The 22,875-nt window shown below is 40.6% G+C and overlaps 1 protein-coding gene across 4 annotated transcripts in view; it reads right to left on the reverse strand.

The window, feature by feature from the left end:
- The window catches only part of gabrg2 (gamma-aminobutyric acid type A receptor subunit gamma2), a 48,780-nt gene extending 26,596 nt beyond the window's left edge, over positions 1-22,184 (reverse strand). For all 4 annotated transcript variants that reach the window (XM_079355058.1, XM_079355057.1, XM_079355056.1 and 1 more), the window contains exons 1-5: positions 21,677-22,184; positions 13,576-13,715; positions 7,803-7,870; positions 3,667-3,887; positions 1,643-1,725 (exon numbers count right to left, since the gene is read on the reverse strand). In XM_079355058.1, the coding sequence (XP_079211184.1) occupies positions 1,643-1,725; positions 3,667-3,887; positions 7,803-7,870; positions 13,576-13,715; positions 21,677-21,792 (628 nt within the window). In that variant the 5' untranslated portion in view covers positions 21,793-22,184. The remainder of the gene's footprint in view (positions 1-1,642; positions 1,726-3,666; positions 3,888-7,802; positions 7,871-13,575; positions 13,716-21,676) is intronic.
- Between the last annotated feature and the right edge of the window lie 691 nt (positions 22,185-22,875).

Consider the following 22,875-nt stretch of genomic DNA (forward strand, 5'->3'; position numbering starts at 1 on the left):
CAGCATCATTAAACAATGATTATATCACAAAATGTCGACAAAATATCCAGTCCATGTGTGGCTCCTGATTTGACTTAAAAACATTGAACACAAGCGTTAGCATCATTAAAACCGTATTAGCGTCGAACTTTTTATCTGGTATGAAAGATTGGAAAATAGCCATAGCCTTCTTTTAAACTCAAATGAAAACATAATTGAGAACTGCTCCTCTGAATGGACCTGAGTACTTTTCTCCGGCTCCAGGTGTAAAGAGTGACTGCAGTGATCTTACAGCTCCGTTCAAGCTGCAGCCTGGTGCTGCGTAGTGATGAGCTGTGTGCAGCCGTTGAGAGAGGGAGTGGCTTGAATAATGCACACGTGAAACTTCCTCAGTGCAAACTTTAAATGGCTTTAACGACTAAAGTGCTCTCAGACATCCAGTAATACTAAACCTTAGAGAGGCAGGGGATGGAAGGATCTACCCTGTTTGCTACAGTATCAGCCAGACCCATCACTGCCTGGACCTCTTATCGATTCAAGCGTCCTACCGGGGAGCTCGACAAATGACCTCAATTCACTTTGGAAATTAGCTCTGCTCTCATTATCAAAACGGTTACTTTCATTAAAACACAAAGGAGAATATGTGTTATTATAACTGTATCACATGGCTCTCAAAAGTCATTCTCCGAGTCTCGCAGACGGTCCGAGGAACAAAGGAGGTTGAACAAGACATCTTGAATTCTTTGCATCTGTGTTGTGCGGCACGTGCCGAGACAATACGCCATGTGATACATTTGCAGCAAACTGCTCTGCCTGCTGCCTCTAGAGCTCATCTGCTGTACATCAAGGAGCGTTCAAAGTTCTTCAAACAGCCGCGGCTTTCGTCACATTCGAATCGTTGCCTCCGTTCCATTTTTAGGCTCGCTACCCCCCCTTGGTTTCTCTTTTTTTTTTTGTTTTTTTTCCTTCTTATTTCTCTGGGGCTATTTAAGAAGCATTCTCTCTGGAGAATATCCCACAGTGCATCTCTCTGTGGATCCATAGCGGCCTCGTTAGCATAACTTAACCCCCCCCCCCCCAACTACTTGGCACACATAGGATCTGACTCATTTGGACTTGTGTCACTTTTTGAAATGTCTTTCAAAGCAGTATTGATCAAATGTCAGGGAATCAATCAGTGCTTTTCCTTTTGTGCACGACGGCATTGAAACATCTATTTTTAAAGCTCTTTACTGAGTGCCAGAGCATAATATGAATCAATGGTTTTATAAATGTTTCTGTTCACATCTCATTGTAAAACACATAAAAGCATATTAAGGATCAAGATGAGAGCTCTTCTCAGATTTGACAAGGATATGCACATAAATCTGTTCAACCTAAATACACTGAAATATAAATACAACTTTTTTTCCAGAGGATTATATTGGCCTTGATGCTGTCCTTAAATAAAAAAAAATAAAAAAAAATAAAAAAGAGAACGAATACCTCCATGTTGGATGTTGCATAATTAATCCCTATGTGATGTCTTTGTTGTGTTGCTTGGCTCATGCGTTGCTGTGTTTATGGCCACGGCGTTGGTGTGTGCGTTTTGTTTGAGAGGGAAGTGAGGCAGAGGGAGGAGGAGTACGAGCGGTGGGGTGTCGCCATATGGCGAAAAACTTACAGCTTGAAAACTCCAGGGGACACGAGTGCTCATCCATTGGGAAGTTGTTCAGTTTAAGCTGGCACTCGGCGTCGATTGTCAACCTGCAGGGACACACAATGTTTACATCAACTGACTCAGTGAATTTGTACCAGTGTTTGAAACTGTTGAATCAAACACCGGTAGAGGGAAAGAAGCAAAGAAGCAAATGGATCAGAAAAGTCAGAAAAAAAGAAACCTAAAACTTTAACAGTATTGACAGCAGTTTTATTCATCACAAATTCACTCATCTATTTTGATGTTTTTCACAGCAATGCGCCCGTTGTCTTCATCTCACACTTGAGGGACTTTGAAAGCAAAGTCATTAAACTTCCCCTTAATGAGAGAATGACCTTAAACGACTCTACCTATCCATGCACGCGCCATTGTCATGTATCATTGTCCTCCCAATCACAGCGGCCGTCCTAATTAACCAGTGGTTACATTCGGAGTTCTTTAACAAATTAATGAAGTGGAGAGGTAGTGTTCTGCATAGAAGGACATCCATCATGGCTCGATTGAGTCCAGAGGAGTTCACCTTCTCTCATACTTACTGCTGATTATACACTGTGCTGTCGGTGTAAGTGTCTGCTGAATTTATGATCTCATGCTAAACATGATAATATGCACACTTAATAACTGCTTTTTGAAAGATCCCCCTGTTGAGACAGTGCAAGTGTTTTTTTCCCCCCAACATTTTACACCAAAGCAACATCAATGAAGTCGAGTGCTGCTGTCAAAATATCAACATGGCTGTGTTTCAGTCGTTCAGATTCAGGTGTGACGCCGCACGCTCAAGTTTCGAATAGAATCTGAACTGTGCTCATATTCAGTTAAAAAAGCACATCCTCAAGTGTGAAGTTGCTTTTACACAACAGCTTTAAAAGCTAAAAATGGACCTTCGCAGAAATAAATTACAACACATTATTTTGTTTTACATTTGTGTCTTCACCAGCACTGCTTGTTCTGCAGCTTCATAGGCACTGGGCTGTTGCCAAGCATGACCAACATTTTCCTGCAGTACTGCAGACCAGCTATTACTTAATTTAATCTAGACAGTTTGCTGTTCTCTTCATGTATGGTATACAGAAGACTGAGTAAGACGCATATTGAAAAGTCCCACTGCTGCTGTACTCTATAGCAGCACTCATTGGATGCTTCTTGTCCAATAAGATTACCTGCTCAGAATTAACTGTTAGTTCTTGGGCAACCAATCACTTTATAACTTGTGACTTTTTGGACCTTTGGACGACCTGGTTGTATTCAAGAGACCTTTCTGTTTAATCATGTTTCACAAAAAAGAGCTTCAGAAGCATTATACACAACCAAAGTCATAAATATATACAGCTCGGAAATCAAGATAATTCCCCTTAAACCAGATAGTCCATGCAGGGTTGCCTTAAAAAAAAAAAAAAATTCAATTGTGGGCAATGCAGTTCCAGTGTCCCTTTGTTATTGACTACTTCCTGCCTGGTTCATTAGGACAAGGCTCCTGCAGGCTAATTAATGTCAAATTTAAAATGCAGAAATGTGAAATGGCCTGGGGCCTTTTTCTGGATAATCGCAGCCATGAATCATTAATAAAGATAGGTTGTAAAGTGGTACTTCTACAAGCCTACGTAGCTAATTGTGGTGGATTTCAATTTGAACATGAAGCACCTTTATGACATGCAATTATAATGTCCCTAAAACTAAAAATGTGGCAAACTTGTTAGTTCTAGGTCCCGTAAAAAAGAAATATTTTGGGGCAAGTGTGGTGGCTGCAGGTATTTTATTTTAACCCGATCTGTAATAACATGAGCTTTCTTTTATCATGTTGCATGAACAAAGGTGCAATATGGCTCAGAAAATACTGACGGATAATTCACTTTTTGGTTTTAATTCAATGGAAATAATGATTGGCGAAGGAATCCCAGCCTCACCATCACTCACAGAGCGAGTCCCAGAGATATATGTTGTACCTAAGCTAGTGATATTACTAACTCTTCTCATGCATCACAGTTTACCTGAGGGTGTACAGTATCCGGCCATCGTTCCAAATTCGAAGCATGCGATTGGGTGTGGTGATCCAGTGGGCGTCGGCCTTCTTGGAGTTGCGGAAAAAAGTGTCAGGGATCCAAATCTTGCCGACCATGTTGCTGTTGAGACGCAGAACCTTCATCGTGCTGTTGAATTTTAACCTTCTGTCGTACCAAGTCTGGGCGAAAAAGATGTCGATGGTGTATTCCTGAGGAACGATGAAAACACAGATTGCTTATGTTTGACTTCAGCCTTAAAGCTGAACGAAACACATGACACGAAAGTCTCTGTTTGTGAGGGGGAAAAAAAAAACAACCCTCGCAAACATCATCGCCTGCAACCAGAGCTGTCAACAATGTGTGGCTTTTAACTAAGATGCAATGAGATCAGATTAAATGTGGGCTGCGAAAGCACTCTCTGTTTCTTCTGTCCATGCCAAAGGAAACTCAATTCTGTAACACATTTGTAGGCACATTTCCTCCGACAAGATGGTGTCTATTCAGGCCAACAAGTCCCTTTCTCCCTGCTAAAGAGTTCTGTTGAAAAAGACCGTCTTGGCGCCCTCAACCTGAAAATTAAATGTTCAACGGGGCAATTAATAATTCCCCTTGTTTGGCTGAAGTATTATCTAACCTCATAACCCGCTGCCTTGGCAGCACTTCGCCCTCAGCCTGACAAAACCTTTTGTCTGCTATTCAGCCCCTGTGAGAGCTGCACTAAAACGTACATATGAGGGATGAAAACGGAGCCGATAGACGCCTGAGCAGACTTGAGGAGCCAAGAGCAAAAGGTGAGATGCGCTATAGTGTGGAACAGGAAGAGGAAGAAGGAAAAAAAAAGCCAGTGAATGAGAGGGAGCTATCAGTCTTTCTTATTTAGTTTGTTATTTGGAATGGTTGAGCCCTGCGGTTCAAAGTGGAGTACAGCAGGGGAGAGGGGAAAAAAAAAAAAAAAAATCAGGGGATTTGTGTGCAAGAGGGCATGGAGGCATTAACTTCCTGACAAAGCTTAGCCCAACAATAAAGCCTAAATCCATGCCAAAGAGTCCCAAACAAGATTTGAAAAACAACATTTTCAGCAGGCAACATTCCCATCCTTTCAACATCCTGCCCCCCCCACCCCTTCTGATAAAACACAGAGTGACAGTTCAAATGAAATGATGAGAGAAAAGCAGACTGCCTTAGGACCCTCATCTGGGCCCTGCTGACTGAGATAAACATCTCCTTTTTTTTTTATTATTATTTTTTTTTTAACCTATATTCACTTTTGAAACTCCGAAGAATCACACCATCATCCTTCAATTCATTTAAGAAGTGCCTGCCTCGACAAAGCTCTCATTTACGATTCTGTTTCTTCTTCAGAAACGCACCGTTCCACCACTCCCTCTCTCCTATACGACTTTCAAAGATTTCCAACGCACAATTAAAAATTCAATGTTGTGCTCAAGCTTTGATGCTCCTTGGAAAAAAAATCTTCCGACCTCAATGCATTCTGGGAATGTCATTGAGTGACGGCAACGGCCCAGTCACTCTGATTACATATGAATGTGAGGTCTCACGCAACACGAAGCACAAACACATTTTACTGACTGATCACATCAATGTGTCTTCTCCTGCTTCACTGTGATTGCTGTTATTTTGAGTGGGTGTATTAACTGAAGCCTGGTTCACACGGCAGGATAATTACGACGATTTTGGTCCCCGATTCTCCCCGTCCGATAATCTTAAGGACGCGACGATCATCATAAGATAATCTTATAAGATCATCCTGCCGTGTGTGGTGTGTTCGGACCGTTCTCGTCTGGTCGGAAGAATGTCGGGACCGCTCCGATCTCAAATCGGGGATATTGAACATGTTGGATTGTTTTGGCCCGATCTCTCATCATGTGTGGTGTTTCCCCCGAGGAGAAAACGAGCACGAGCCTGTCGAATGTGACGCGTAGCCAATCAGAAAGCGAGGTGACGTAGTAGCGAAAACACCGGGAGCAAAACAACATCTACTCACCTCCATATCAACATGTAGCAAGTACAGCTCATGCTCCCGTTGTCTCCACTCCTTTGACCGACGCCTCTTTTTAAAACGTGTTTTTCAGATAAAAACAGCACAAACGATCCCTATGACGTCCTCTTCGTCCGTTTGTTGACTCTGGAATCACGTTTGATCTCGAGAGGTTTTGCGAGATTTCCCGTCTGATCGGGGGGACGTTCGCGAGTGAAATCGGTTTGTGTGTGGTGTGTTGATGTTGCCGTGTGGCCGCACACCACACACTGTACGACCAAAACTGTAAAACCTCCGATTATTTATCGCCATGTGTGTGTGGTCTCTAAAGTTTGGGAAATCGGCCGACAATTTTAAAATCCTGCCGTGTGAACCAGCCTTAAGACTTCGTGAAATGGAATGCCACCACCACCACCACCGCCGCGGAGAGCAGACTGCACTGCAGCATTACAATCGAAGCGGGTTCGCAGCGGGAATATGCAACGGAAAACAACGACACGTTTAACGGGCTGATGCGAGAGTTCTCGAATCCCCCTTTCAATCCTTCAAGCTTTCTTCGCTCCGCACTCCAGGATGACCTATTCCTATTCCCGCCTGTTTCGGATGTCGCTGCAGTTTAACAGACTTCATTTCGTAGCTTTTTTTTCCTCAGTTCTGTGAAGTAGAGCAACAAATAAGCAAGAGTTAAGAAATAACAAAATTAGCCAGTCGCTCTCCACCGCTGAAATCCAGAACGCACAATATTTTCAACTCTCCAATTGTTATTTTAATAGGAAGACAGTGGATTGAGATTTGGAAGCTGTTCCTGTCAACATATCCAGTTCTCCCACTCATACTGGCTGCAATAAATGTGGATTTCTTAAGTTAAGTAGGATGTCTTATTCGTTACGGACTTGGCTCGACTGGCTCATAAAGAAATTCGACGATCAATGCGAGACGTCAAACGCGTGTTTGTAAATGTCTTTCACCGCAGCATAACAGCTAGAAGCTGTTCAAATAAAGAGTTTGCTTTGTGATGACGTGAGGAGGAAGACGGCGCGTGGATTCCATCAACATTGATTCTTTTCACAACATGTTTGTGGCTGTTGTAATGTGTTGCGTTAACCGTAACAACGTACAGGAAAGAGTCCAAAGCCCACAAAAAAACCTCCCTTTAAACTCGACCGATAGAAAATCCCCAAAAAACTGGATCATTTATTTGAACAAATGAAAAAAGTCAAACTCAAAACAGGTAACGCCTCCAATTTTAGCTGATTCAATCCTTGGCCACAACAAAGTGAGAACATCTCTGTGTTTGCCAACACACGCAGCCTTTGCAAATATGCTGCTTGGAGATCTGGTCTGATATATATATATATATATATATATATATATATATATATATATATATATATATATATTTTTTTTTTTTTTTTAAACAACTGACGAACTGTTAGATAAAATTATTTTGAACTATGAGTGGTTGTATGCAAGCTATATGCATTGCAGTGTTTCCTGCAGCACTTTATAGTTACTGCGTGCGCTCTGACATCAGTTACTTCCCTCTTGGCTTGGTTACAGATATTGTCATTGGAGTGATGCAGCTTTCCATATTACAGACAGCACAGTTGTACTGAGATTTTTAAAAAGGTGTTCAGGTTTGTCTAACTTTTTTTTTTTTTTTTTTTCCGGGATGGGGGGGTTTATGTCACTCGAGTACATTTTGTGTTTTTGTTTTTAATTACCACCCCCACCCTTGCTGACAAGCCAGCTGCCACCTCAACTGGAGAATTAGCTGCAGGAAAACACTGCATTGAATGGACCACCTGAGCGCCCAGAGGTGCAAAGCTCGGCGCAGTACTTAAGCAGCTGATTGACACTCAAGTGTTGCCACACTACAAGGGCAGTGGGGCACTACAGTGATTACGTGGACCAACCAATCTGCCATGACAGCAAGCTTCTGCCCTGCTGAAGTGTACTTGAACAGGACGCTAAGTCCCTGCCAGCTCCAGCAGTTCTCCGGATCATTGTACAATCACCTCACCGAGGATAAATGAAAATTGAATAAAACACATTTATAAAGTTATCTTTCTTTAGCAATTTTTGCCTTATTATTAATAACAATGATGGATTTCGTATCACTCACCATATTGATGGCATTTACTGGCCCGATGCTGTTGACAAACATATCCGTGTGGATCACTGTGGGTTTGACTGTAAAGAAGCACAAGAAAAAAAACAATGAGAAAGACGAACAGTTGGAAAACAACTTATAAGAAGTTGTTTATCAGTTTTGCCAATGTCATTATTATGGCGGACGGAAAAAAGGGAGGGAAATGATCTCGCGGGTTGTAAAACTTATTTCACACACCAGAGAGTAAGGTGGGATTCATGGCAATCCAGGAAAAAAAAGTTTCAAGTCTTTTACAGAGGGAAAAAAATAACAGACAGATATCGGAGTATCAGAATCAACACATATACGACGACAACATGTTCTTTCAAACAACAGGCCCAAAAAAACCCCCCCACAGAAACAGTGATCAAATAATGCCAATAATGTAAAAACAAACACATCCTTAAAAAACATACAAATTCTAAAAGGGCTACATGCAAAGAGCTTAATTTGTTTTACCAATCACTATATATGATATTGTGACAATTGATGAACACTGTATCATAAACGAATGTGAAAAAAACTGATTGAGATATGAATCCAGGCATGAGTCTTGCTTATTCTAGTAAAATTTCTTGAATTACTTATTGATGTTGTAAATGACTGACAGTGTTTGTAATTCCGTTTTAGGTTTTGTGATTGGTTGCTGCAGCTTGGTTTGCAACACAGGCATAACAAGGGAGTTTTATTGATTTTTTTATTTTTTTTTACCTTATTGTAAGCCAAGACATCCACTCAATTTGAGCATTATCAGCTGTAATTTGCTGAAGTCTAAATGAGCCAACTTCTGTAACAGGATTTCACCACTCCTTAAATACATCAGATAGAGCTAATGAAATATAAAAAACAGTGTTGTAGGCTAGCAGATTAGATCAGAGCCTAAGGAGGCATTTTCGTCTTTATTCAAGCTTCCTGTCGATGACAGAGAACCTCACAGCCCGTCTTTATTCACGAACCAAACTCCTGACCCATTTACCAAGACACTTGTGTTTCTTCTGCAACATCCGATCTGTGCTTCTTCTTCTTTCTTTTTTTCTCTCTCGTCTACGCGGACTCCTCTTTATGGCCAAATAGATACTCTCTTTTCTCAACAACTTGCTGAGGCTTGGCACTCCCACAGAGACGCACGCAGAACTTCCGTCTTCAAAGATTTAAGGAGGGATAACAATGATATTGAGCCCAAAACAGTCCACCAATAAATAAAACACTTCACACTGGAGCCGCGGGTACTTTGGAAACCATCTTTTCTTTATGACTCAAGACCATTGGATTGAGGAAATGTATGCAGAAAAAATTTGATTTTTTTTTTAAACTTTTTAACTTTTTCATGGCGATTATTGAAAGACTTGGGCTAAATCACGGAATTCATGGCGAATGTCCATTACATGACAAGTGATTGTCAGGTCTGGCAAGCTTAGTATGGGAGCTATAGGGGGAGCAAGAGATGGACAGTAAGAGTGAATGCAGGTTTGCATTAATTTTTGATGTTACCCAAAGGCATGCATGTATGTGCATCACAACTGTAACCCTACACACACTTTAAATGCATGAACACACACAGCGCACACATTCACACAAGCACATATACAGTGGTCTTTCTTTCTTTTCTTTCTTTCTCGGAAGCTATTTATTGCTTTTGACCATGTATCAGTGAGTGGTTGTGAATTCTGGTACGTGTTTTTTCATTGGTACAAATTAAGTAATCCTGGACTAGAAATCAAATCACATATCAAGTTCTGGACGTGGCATAAAAACACATTTTGTGTCGTATTTGCAGCCAAGTGGAAGGTGGATGTGTTTCATAAATGCACAAGAAGAGTCCAAAGAAATATTTAGTTGGTACATGCCAGTGAACATAAAGTGGCTCTGCAAAATTCTCATTGGCTCTCAAAGACACTATTTAAGATGCCAACAAAGCCGTCCATGCTGGCACCCTACTAAAAACCTGGTTTAATCAGCTTGTAGACTAAAACCATATGCATCACCTAACATTGTGAATACATTAACTCTTTTGGAATGAATGTATGTCCTTGTGCTATGTTTCACATCTCTGAGGGCTTTGAAACAATGCATTCATTCGTTGGAAGGCAATAACCTTGATCAACGCCATGGATGTTCTGTAGCTTAACACTTAAGGGTTTTCTGATTCCCTGCCCCCCTCTTCTCTTCCTCCCTCTCTCTCTCTGTCTCTGTCCCATTTGCTTGGATTTCAGACATACAGTAGACTCAAGGGGTATTAAAATTAAATGAGCATCACAATGGACTTCAAAGGGAGACAGTGGCACAATCGGCAAAGAATCTAAATCCACGACGTTTCAACGCTCTGAGGAGTGGAAGAGAAACTTCTCTCTCCGCATTGGTGTGGTTACTAGGTTGATTGGTTGGTGGATCAGATGACAGTATAGCCAGCTAATTATAACCCCTCTGTAGCTGTGTAACTCGGCAGCAGCTGGAAGACCAGCGCTGAGAGAGAGAGAGAGAGAGAGAGAGAGAGAGAGCGAGATCATAGCGCGTTTGAAGATGATGGTTAAGACGGTGGCAGCCGGCCGCCCAGCGACGCGGCAGCTCTCTGGGTAGAAAGCTGCACCTCAAAGCAGATCTGAGCTGCTCTTGAATTTATAGCACAACCCTCTTCTGAAGCCTTAAGAAGACAGACGATGCCCTTCATGAAACGTGATCAGTATATGTGGGGATAAAAAAAAACATTAAAGACACTGAGTGTTACAGGTTCACTCATCTGCTTTCATCTTGTGCCATCACTGCGGTCTATTTATTAGTCATTATCTTCAGCTGCATGAGGTCAATCCCCTGCAGTGGATCCTCAGGCTAGATGTTTTTTTTCCCCCAGTTCTAGTGATTTGCAATATTTGTGGTTTGGGAGCTAGTGAACAGTTGTTTTTTTTTTGTATTGCACTAGGGGCTGATGGAGCTGCTGATGAAGTTGTACATTTACTCTTTTTTACAGCAAAGAGCATTGACAAAGACCCAAACCACATTCTAATTGTAAGAAAATGCAAAAAGACAGTCTGGCTCCAAAGCATCAAGACCTAATTGGAATTCAGTCAAAAAACAACAACAAGTATTTTAACATTAAATAAAATAACCAGCAAATGCAAAGAATGTTATAGTTTCAATACTTGTTTTTTGCAGATGTTGTTCTAAGGAGCACTTTGTGACTATTGGTTTGTTTGCAGGTTGTTTATTTCACTTTGTTTCCCACTTTAGGTTTTTGTACTCCTTTACAATATATAGGACTAACTTGAGGCAAAATGTGAAGGAAAATGGCTCGATTGTAACCCTGTGACATTGCAGGATTAAAATGGGACCATCTTCTCACCGTCGCCTTGCCATTTGCAGTATTAATGCAGCGCTAGTCAGGACCCCGAAAGTGACGAAAGAAGCAATCTACTGCCAGCCTAGAGAGTACCATATCTTCACTGTTCCTTAGCAGTGTGTGACACATCCAGAATATAGCCAGTTCCCAATACAATACTGCCCATGAATCAAGTTTTCAAGGGTACTGAATATCTCCCTGTTCTGCCCCTGCAGATGGACGTGACAGGCTTTAGGATGTATGTGCACTTGTGTAGACAAGCCAGGCCTGCCCAGCTGCTGTCTGTCAAAGTGAAGGGAGTAAGCTTCTTGTACCTCTCACATCAGCAAGACAAGGCTTTTAGCAGGACAATGATGGACAGCTATCAAGGCCATAAAGCATGCATGTTCATAAACACACACTTATAAGTCAGTCAGAACGCAACAATAATGCATCGAACGGACACAGACAGACACACAAGGACACTGTTTTGCCCAGCAGGCAGTAATAATACACTGTGAATCCTGTGCATATGAAAGCCTCTCTGGGTTCAGTTTCTACAACCCAAGAGTATAATGCAGTGAGTATGAGCAGGCAATAGGGCTCCAGCTGGAAGACCATTTTCATTTCATGCCATTAAAAAGTCATTATTTCTTATCATTTTGCAATTTGCAGCAGAGACGTTGAAAAAATGTATCAGGTGAGAAGGACTAACATTATTACTAGCTAGCACTTGGGGAGGCCTAGTTCAAAGTCATAAGTCGGTTTGAAGCCTTGTCTTTAAAGTCCTGATGTATTCCTCTGCCTTCAATAGTAACAGTTAAGCAGATTTACACAAATAAAGGATGACTTAAATGGTAGTTATTAACTACTTGACCACACTGAAATAAAAACCTATCAGGCGGGCCTCGGATTCTTTAAACCTCCTACTATGGATTCAGTTTTGAAATATTTAAAGGGGACATATTATACCCCTTTCCCACCTTTTCAAACAGTCCCCTGTGGTCTAAATTAAACATCTGTGCTGTGCTTTGGTCCAAATATATCATGAATCAAGCACCAGAGGAGATTTGTGACCAGGTAGAAACCAGCTCTCTCAGAACGCTTCGTTTCGGTGTATGTCTCTTTAAATACAATGAGACCCCCCCTGAGTTTTCCCGGAAGACATCGCTCCTTTGCTAGCGAGAATAAAAATGGCGGACCAGCACAAAAGTTTTGCTCTAGGCTGAAGGTGGAGTCCATGGGTGGAGATACCGGGGGAGGGGATTTTCTTACCAGAATCCAACTTGTGATGTCACAAACTGAGAAAATCTTAAACGGACCACTTGACTCTAAGACTTATGCATTCCACAAACAAAGGACACATTTTGTGGGTCAATAGACATAACATAAATGTTCAAAAACATTGTAAAAGTGGATTTTTCACAATATGTCCCCTTTAAACAAACGTGTTTCCAGTAACTACAATCTGACACGTTTTCAGTTTGTTTTTGGGAAGCTTAAACAGCTTTAATGTTATTACAAGCTACAGTTGATACTCTTTGCCATCGACCAGATTCAGCAGAAAAGGTAAAGCCTACACCTTATTGTATTTATCAGTGCAGTGTGACTTTCTGCTTCCTGCCTGATTCCAAATGTCTGTGATGCTCATTAAAAATACTGTGTTGACATTTGAATCTTAAGGCTAGTGTTGAGTGATGAATAGATTATCATGATTTTACAAAGGAAAACATTTCAACACTAATGATGAACAGATCCTTGATTCAAACCCAGTTTACTTCAGTCATCGCCATTTCCATTTGTTGTTAAATCCTCTCTTCTTGTTGAGGTGAAGATCTTGAGCATATGAACTTATTTTAAACCCCATGAGCAACGACAAAAAGACCGATGTCATCACCAATAGTAAACACAGAGCTGCTTTGATGCTGACGCTTCTTTTTTCTTCAATTAAGAGAACTCGTCTTGGCAGTGGGTTTGTGTGTGTGTGTGTGTGTATACATAAAGTCTGACAATGTGTGTTTAAGGGTCCAAGTGTTTCCTCTGACTTTCCAAAAGTGCTTTCAGGTGCACTAAAGTGGCTTGATTCTGGCAACGGAAAAGGAGAAGTTACTTCTACAAAAAAGATTCTCTTGAGTCAGATTGTAGTGACAACTCTGACCACGATGGCTATATTAAGGTGATGAATGGTTGTCTATTTTCGGGTTAGTGTGTAGGGCTCCACATCATTGCTGTGCTATAGATGATCTCTTTAAAGGAATAACAAGCAGCATCAACAGATGCACATTATACGGGAAGATGGCCTGGCTGTAACCTTGTCTGTCACTTAAGCATATGTTTGATTTGACCTATAAACATGGAAGTATATTTGTCTTTATTTCTGTCAGTTATTTCTAAACTGACCAACTGAAAAAAAAAAAAAAAAAAAGTGCCCACCTCCGATGTCAGGTCTGAGTTTGTTGTCGTATCCATCTAGTAAGCTGTTGAGGATATGCGTGACATCACTCTCGTACACTTTTGGAGTCAGCACCCACGTCTTGTTAGCCACCTCGTCGTCATCATCGGTCTGGAAGGAGCTGCGGGGAGAAGAGGAAGGAAAACATGAAATCAATCATTTCTTTTCAGAAGCGCACGCTGTGTCTCTCGTACTGTGCTACTCCTTCTCCGCAGAGAATTATTTTAGAGACAGAGAGAGAGTAAGGTTGTTTTGAAGATTTCAACCCAAGGTCAGATGATGAGCTCGGGAACATTTCCAAGGTTTTTCATCACCTCAACATGGCTGCTGCACAGTGATGGGTTGAAATGTACCATATTTTCCCTTTCATTCCGAAATAGTTTAATGAAAGACAACGGATGAAAGTGACGTCCGCATGATCATAATGAAGAATAAATGAACCGATGGACATTCAGAAGGAATGTTTGTGACGCATGTTCTTGATTAAATCTGGCTGTAAAGTCGACTGCCATCGATACAGGAACCTTTTGTAAACATGCGTCTATAATTAGCTTTGCTCAACTAAATCAACATCTCAAAGGACCATTTAGAGCACTGTGTTCTCACCAAAGGCTTAATTGTATTTTTTTAAAAACATGCAATATTTACACCCATTGCATAAAGCAGAAAATGTGCTCTGTGATGCTAAATGTGAAACTGAGATAAAAAGGGTTGAACTTTAAGGACTTAACTTATCTTATTTTTAATGTCTGAAATATAATAATTCAATAATGTTAAAGTCAAAAGTCACAGCAACTCCCTGGAAAACTCTTTGATGTGATTGTGTCGAACATCCTGGTATTCTATTCTTGTGATGAGCACTAACTGAGTACGTCACTCTTTCAGTGTTGGACGTTAGTATCCAACAGTTTCATTTTAAGTTTCTTCTGCTATGTTCATCAACGTGACAAAGGCAATGTAAACACATGAAGAATATTATAGTTCATGGTTTTGCTGCCAGGCCGAACTGTATGGTCGCTTCCACAAAGATCATCTTTTACCAGCTAAAGCTTTCCAGTCATTTTAACATGAGGAACTTAAAAGAAATAATGAATTGACTGCAAAGTGGAGGACGTTGATGTGGAAATCAGTCTGTGATATTTTTAAAGTTGTTGGTTTTAATTGGTGGAAGTGTATCTTCCCTCAAACCTCTACATCTAAAAAAAAAAAAAAAAACCATAACGATGTCTCAGGAGCCCCAGACTGCAAATACCAAGATGACGGTGTAAATGTTACTTCCTGCTTTTCCAGAGAGACGTACGATCCTGGTCAGTTAAATAATCAAAGTGAAGATTTAGTTTTATTTACAACACCTCCCCTTTTCATTTCTCAAAGGTGAATCGAAACTTGACGTATGTTATTGGATGACGCTTGTATGCATGCTAGGAGAATGTTCAAAGAGAGGAAGTTCGTACTGCCATTGGCCCTTTCTGTGCGTCATTGATTTACTGAGGGAGCAATTTCTGACACAATCTGTGTGTGGGGTTATAATCTCCATTCTGGACTCGAAAAAAGTGTGTCAGGACTTTTCTGAAAACAACAACAAAGGATGTCACGAGATAACGATAGGGCAAGATGGAACTATATCCTCAATTTGTTCTATGGCTTACATAATACTATCATAGAGAATCATTAAGGCAGCTCGAGTAAGATGGATTACTTTTAACTGTTCAGGGGAAGCAAAATCTATGCAAAAAGCAGAGTGATATACACGAGTGTAGGAAAGGAAGATTATCTTGTCGGTAAATCTTGGCTAAACATGAGCCTTCGAAGCACCACTTAGCTCATTTATCTTAACTACAAGATACAAAAACACTCAGGCCAGATCACTTTTCAAAAGTTTTTCTTTTGCCATTAACTAAATCGAGAGAACAAGTGCCAGAAAGTTGCACTTTACCAGAACTGGACTGGAATGACATTGCGTTTGTGCATTGTATTTATGCCTTTTAATCTATGCTTATTTGCCTCAGACAATTTATTACTTTCAGATTTTTGTGGAGAACTTTGATTTAAAGATCCCCACTAAGCAACAAAGCAGTTCAATCGAGCCTAGACCACCTTGTAAGTAAAGTATCTGTGTGGAAGCGCAGCTCTTTTTCATACAAACAGAACCACCGTTTCCCACCACCCTTTCAAAGTGGACATATAATACACTTTTGCGCTTCCTCTTTTTAGTTGTATGTTTTTGCAAATGCCTATTGTCAAAAGCACTTAAGAATATATACACATATGCAATGCACCATTTCTCCCATAAATTAGCCATGATCTTTAACTTAAATTCATCAGTGTAAGTTTACATTATTTTGGATGAAGCTAGTTTTCCGCTTATATTTATATAAGTGATGACCCGTTTCTAAATACATCTAATGGAATGTGCATTCAAGCACACATTCATATCTCCTGCTACTGTGCGTCACACACCTAATTTATTTATGACACTCAATTTGCACCTCTGATAATAGAAAATGTACATTTGCGGCCGTTGGAATAAAAACAGGGATTTAATTTGCTGAACAGAGCTTCAAACACAAGGCAGGGACAAGTGGATAGAGTAACAACTAGATGGGGGAGAAAAAGACATAGATGTCACATTTTAATTATTGTAAAACCCTCAAACTGTCAAAGCTCTTGATAAACTATGCACCTCTAGTTACCATAACGATGCAGCACAAAGAAGCACCCTTGGAAGTAGTTGTGAGCTTTCAAAGAGGCCGTGGAGCAATGAGAGAAAAAAAAAAGGTACCTCTGAATGAAAAAAAATAAAGAATCAGAAATGATGAGAACATAAGACACAGTTTCCATGGTAAAGCACAAGGACAGAAGCCCTGATAGCTTTCTCATGTTCTGAGGCTGGGTGTGAGGACTAATGTTTTGACCAGCACTCTGCCTCGGGCTGCAGTAAGTGCCAATAAGTGCCCACCAGAACACGAGTGGCTAAAACATTAAAACTTAATCGTCTTACTCAGGTGGACCATTTTAGATATGAAAAACTTGTTGTTATGAAGAAAAAAAAAATATCTACGGAGCATCAGCCTGTGACATGTAGACAAAATAGATGGATGATGGAAAGATGGATAAATAGATGAATGGATGGATGGATAAATGGATGGATGGATAGATTGATGGATGCTTGACAGAAACAAAAGATGTAGGTAGGTAAATGTCTGTATAGAGATGTGAAAAGACAGGTTAATGGATGGATTGATGAACGGTTTTATTGGTGGATGACCATGGATTGATAAGTTGAATGTAAGTAAGAACAAAGCTCGATGCACATATCGTTGGGTAAATAAAGGAATACAGTAGATGAATGGATGGTTTGATAGGATTGGCAGGCAGATAGATACACATGTGGGAAGGAACTTACTGTATGTGGGTAGATGGATGGATACACAGATAGATGGATTGATAGTTTGATTAACGGGTGGACGTCGACTGTTACGTTGTAAGGTGAGTTCATAGGTAAATGGATAGTTAGAGAGTGGTAAGAATTATGAACTCAAGGACCATTTAGAGCACTATTTTGAGGTTACTGCAATGTTGCCATCTATATTCATCTTGCAGAGGACCTCTTCTTGGAAATGCTCCAAAGACGAGCACATCAAAGGAAGAGCCATGTGTTCTCCACTGCAGGCAGAGCTGATGTTTTGCCTGCTAATTTAGTACCTGAAGATCTACAGAGACGCGTTCACAAGTCTGTTTGTGCATGCTTGTGTGTGTGTAGGTGTGCATGCTGTGTGGTGCTTGTGTGTTTGTGTGTGTTTTTGTTTGTTTGTCATGCATATGCATGTCCATGGCTGCGTATGTAATGAGAGACAGTGCTGGAGTTAAGTGCTGTGTGCACAGCTCATCACATTGAGGACAATCTCGTAGTTTCATGCCTTCTAACCAATTCACATTTTGCACTTTGATCAAGAAGCACCCTCATTTTCTCTTTCGCAGTGAGAAACCTGTCCCTATCATTAAACAGATCTCAGGGTTCTTGTAAAGCAGAAGTAGGTCTGCCCCTTCTCTGCAGTTCGACGTGTTCAAAAGAAAGTCTAGGAGGAGTAGATGTGGCAGGATCAGCAACGAAAACAACCACGTACCTTCCATTAACTTCCACAACAATTTCCCTTGAGCTATTTTTTTTTGCATGTTTTAAACTGAAGCTAATAAAGGAACCAGACTGTAATGAAGTCACATGCTCATTATTCACAAACATGAAATTGGTCCCGCACCCATGGCAACAACACAACACACTACAGTACTCGTGCACAGCCTGTTTTTGCTGCAATCCTCCTCTAACAAGTACAACCATTAGTACAGCTAGAATACACCTACTATCACCACAAAATGCAAAAAAGTGTTTCTGCTTAATCAATAGATTTTCCAACAATTACCATGTCATCAACATGGAATCACATACATGATTCAGCAAATCTGTGCCAGCCTATCCCTTGACCTGACCTCAGGTACTTACAGAGCTCACTTGGTCTAGCCTACTGTAAGTAACAGCATGTTGATTAGCTACCAATGGAATTCAACGTATTACTCTCAGTCATTGCAAAAGTCATGTTAAGACCAAATGAGTCCAACATTTGATCAGTTCGTTAAAATGATCAATACTAGTTGGAACTATTCGAAAGTAGAGCCATACTGCCATAACTGAAATGTTAAACTTGATGATGTAAACAAACCCTCAACGGCTACATCAAATATTTACTACTCATTTAGATGGTGTCAACTCAGCATAATTGCGGGACTAATGAAAGAGTAATAACAGGGGCCAATTTAGGGTTGTAAATTTTTAGAGAAGCGTGATTGCATTTCAGTGGGGCTGCTTTGAACCCCTTTTCGGAGCTTGTGTGCACTGGGATATTTGCAGTGAGTCCATTTAAAGTCGTACAGGGTAATTCACCACATAGAGAACAAATCAGCAGAAGGCTAGTTGTTTTAAATGTCTCCTAGATTCACCTTCTGTTTACTTGTTTGCTTTAAATAGAAGATAATGAACCCTTTTGGAATAAGGGCAGTCAAAAAAAAAAAGGACTATATTTAGCCACAGATTTTTTTTTTTTTTTCCAGAATGATAACAAACAGGGCCAAGACAGCAAGGATGGCCAATACTGAAAACTGTTTTGAAAGACTCCAGCAGTGATGGCCATAACCTTCTGTCAGGTTTATTTTAACTATAACTCAACAATCTTTTAAAGTAAGTAAAAGCAAGCGTTGTTAATCTAAATCTTTCCAGATCTAGCTCAGAGATCTAAATTCACTGACTTTATTGCCTCATGGGGCATACATGACAGACAGTAATAAGCAAAAAGGCGTTAATGTGTTCTGTCATCTTCCACCCTCACGTCAAAGTGACTGAAACCAACACTGGAAGCAAAAAGATTGGCATCTGTACTGAATCTTATTGAAATTCTGCCCCGTAAATACATATGATAGCCATTATGGTATACATGACAGATTGAGAGTACGTCAAAATGTTACATTTCCAGACCATTAGAAGTGCTGACAAGAGACAGATAGTGTGATGGCTTGATTGACTCCAATGCACTATGGGAATCTCATTTCAAAGGATGGATTTTTTTTTTTCCTCCTAAGAAATGAATGGGCTTCCCATATTGACAAAGTCATTCATTTAGAATAATGTTGGCCGGGTATGATTGAATGGAACCCATGGCCGGTTAGATTGTTACAGACAGAATCTATAGGAAATGTTTCTGTGTGTGTACCAACAATACAACAGATCTTAATTCCTTTAAATAAGTTCATACATAGTTCGTGGACCATTTCCATAAAATACGCTTACAAGTTTAAACAACCATAGCAGGTGTAATCCCTTCATTATTTTGTTGTATAATATACGCTGCCAGCTGCAGGTAACTGAGTAGGCGTATGTTGTTGGTGAGGTGTCTGTTTATTTACTGTTACTTGTAAAGGTTGTTAGTGGACATTACTCACTGAAACTGAAATTGTTTTTGTTGTTTCATATGAAAGCTCCATTGCTGGATTTTTTTTTTTTAATAAGCTAATTGTAGCTTTAAAAACATTTCTGAAAGAAGGGGTGACAAGGGGCAGGTAGTTACTCACATCCATAGATGAACTATGTTTTGTGACAAGCCCTAACTGTACTACTTTTGGCTAGTACCATGTAATTGGCATATTATTTACAGTGAGTAATAACTGCATGGACACACCACCTAACTGTTGTATTTAGTATTTTTGCATTATTAGCAGCAAATGTGATTATTGTTTGTAGAACTAAAAAAATTAAAAATGGAAAAAAAGATTAAATTGCAAAAGGCAGTCTTACAGAAAACAACAAAAAAGTTCCCCTAGCCATAATTGAAAGACTCCCTTATGACATCACTTCCTTCTGTCATCAGAAGTGGCTTTTGGGCCTACATATCTAAAGCTTATATTTCTAGACAGATAGCACTATACTTACCCAAATATTTGCAACCAAATATCCCCCTACATGAAGTTGACTGGGTGTTGTGCAAAACTGAAACACTGATAAATGTGATGTAAAGCAGTAACTGGACTGTGCACAGGGGTGAAATGTATGTTGATAGACAGCAGACATCACTACACATAGTAAGTGTCACAATGAGTCAGGAAGTAGCAAAGATTACTGAAAGCATGCTGCAGGCCTTGAGAGATGGCTTATGTAAGAGGTCTCATACATGAATCACAAAGACTTCCAAAGCAATTTACAAAGCAATGGTTGTCTTTTACTTACAAAGGGGTTATTTGAAAACAAGCTGACAATGCACCGGCCTAAATGATGCTGTTCTGTAGGTTATGATATTACATTCGATTAACATTCAGCTTTGTTGTGGTTACTTAAGAAGCACTGAAATGCTGCTTGCTTTAAATCTAACACATCTCCTTATTTTACAACCCAATCACAACTTCTAAAATGCATAGCCTGCGTTCAAAGACACAAGTCGTGTTTACTCAGGCATAGTGTGAGCTCTACTTCTGCATACAATTAACAGATAGCATGGGCCTAACAATGTAGGCTGGGCATGGAGCCCTGTTGTTGCCATCAGCAAGACGGTGATTGAACGTCGTCTGATTTATCTGCCTCCATTTTTCACCCTCCGGCAGCACAAGACGAAAGCGGCACGAGGAGCCTAACCATCCGTCCTCTTCTTGACTATTCGTCTTATCTTAGTGCTTCGGGAATGTCGTTTTGACAGGGACAACTAAACAGCATCGCTAAACAAACTCAAATCTGCACCTCACAGCTCGAGCATCAGTGACAGCTCTGTAGCCTGCGCGTGCGCGTGCAAGACGAGAATCGGTCCATATGTGTTATTCTTGTCCTTATTGTGCCTTTAAACAGAGCTAGTATCCTCTTTATGATTGTCTGCCATTTTGATTTTTTTTTTTTTATTATAATTTTCACTACGTGGGATGAAACATACCTTTATTCATGCACAGTAGTAATGCACACGACTGTTTGCATACTTGACTTCGGCCACATGAATAAATAGGCTTGGGCTCTCAGAATAGACTTGATCCTTAAAGATAGCTTAGCACAGACTATATGTGTAGCTTTAGCTACCAGCAAATTAGCTTGCCACTATGCTATTTCTAAGGCAGGGCAGATTGTGTGGCTTTTTTCGTCACAGAAATGTTTCAGTGAAGAAAAAAAAAACAACCGCTCGACATTTAATCACGTAACAACCAGAATAGTTGATGTTTTAAGGAGCTGTCCGTCAGCTTTGGTTTCCTGTGTCAAAATGTGCATGAATTCTGCCAGTTATGCGATGCATTTGCCCGTGGAGCTACCTGAACAATTGTACATCACACTTCCCTGTCGAATCCCAATTGCGCGTCATATTTGGCAAATGTATATTATTTGGTTTCTAAACGACTCAATTCAAAAACAATCTTCCACGAGCACACTAACAGCAGGCTTGTGTTAGCATTAGATGGGGAGGCGGTGCAAAACGATCTTGAAATAAGAAAATGCTACCATAGAGAACCGACATAGGCTTATATTCTTGTTTCCAGTTGAAATAGCGGGCAGAGATTTCTTACCTTGTCGGCAGATTAACGACAATAAACACCCATAGAAACAGCTTCAGAGGGAGGGAAGGCTTCGCCATTGCTGTCGAGCTTTTGGAGGCTAAATTTGGTGAAGCCATCATCACCATCTTCGTTTCCTCTCTATTGCAGATGGACGTGTCCGTCTATTTACTGTGTTTCCTCTCTACGATACATTACGCACGTTTAGCGGTGGCGGGTCTGCAAATCTAGACCCGAGGCGGACGTGCGGTGGAGTGAAATCAGCTCAAACAGAATCGATGCGAGTCGAAAGCTTGGTTTTTCGTTGTCGCTCGTTCTCTTTTGGCGTGTCTGTAGCCCAATTGACAGCCTTGCAGGGCCCTAAAAAACTGCTTCAGACGGCGAAGCCCCCCCCCTGTAATAAGCTACAGTGAAACGGAGCAGCCGAGAAAAGCAGTGGAGCCTCAGTCTGAATGCAGATTAGCGCTGGGGTCAGAGAGGAACTGATGCACGTTGCTGCAGCACGGATCAACACATGCGTGGTTTCACCGAGCGGAAGCAGGGGAGCATAGAAAATTAGGAAAATACTTAACGTAGTGCTAGTAGAAAAATGGGGGTTATTATATTTTACTGCTGGCAACCACAGTGTCGTTGTGTATCACGTGATACTTGAATAAAATGCGTTTTAATTACGGTGAGGATTTGAGCATTAGATTTTATTGTAACTGTGCAAACTTATTTTTGTTTGTCATGACTGAAAACTAATGTGAAATAGCAATTAACACAATTCAGTGAAGGAGCTCACAAAGGTGGCAAACGGGGTCCTGACACACTATCAGATGAAGAATTAGTGACCACAGTGTGGGCTGTTTCATTGTAACTTTTTCGACCAAGAGTGCAGAAAATAAACTTTATAATTCATTACATGCATTTGTGAAGGGGAGTGTGTATACGTGTTCCTCAATGTCACACAGATCCACTTGGAATCCCAAATGATGCTGCAGCCATGTGTCCAACACCAGTCCAGACACGCTTTCAGCACCATGGACAGCTCTATTAATTTCATCTGCACTACAAACCACCAATCAGCACCAAGGACAGCTCCTGACAGCACGCTGCTTCTTAAATCAGAGGAACAGTTGCTCACACAGCGCAGCTGATTAAATTGTAAATATATGAATAAATGCTGTCACCCAAAAATGCAGGGCAGAGATCTGCTCAGTAGACTTTCC

The sequence above is a fragment of the Symphodus melops genome (genome assembly GCF_947650265.1).
Source record: "Symphodus melops genome assembly, chromosome: 11".
Lineage (NCBI taxonomy): Eukaryota > Metazoa > Chordata > Actinopteri > Labriformes > Labridae > Symphodus > Symphodus melops.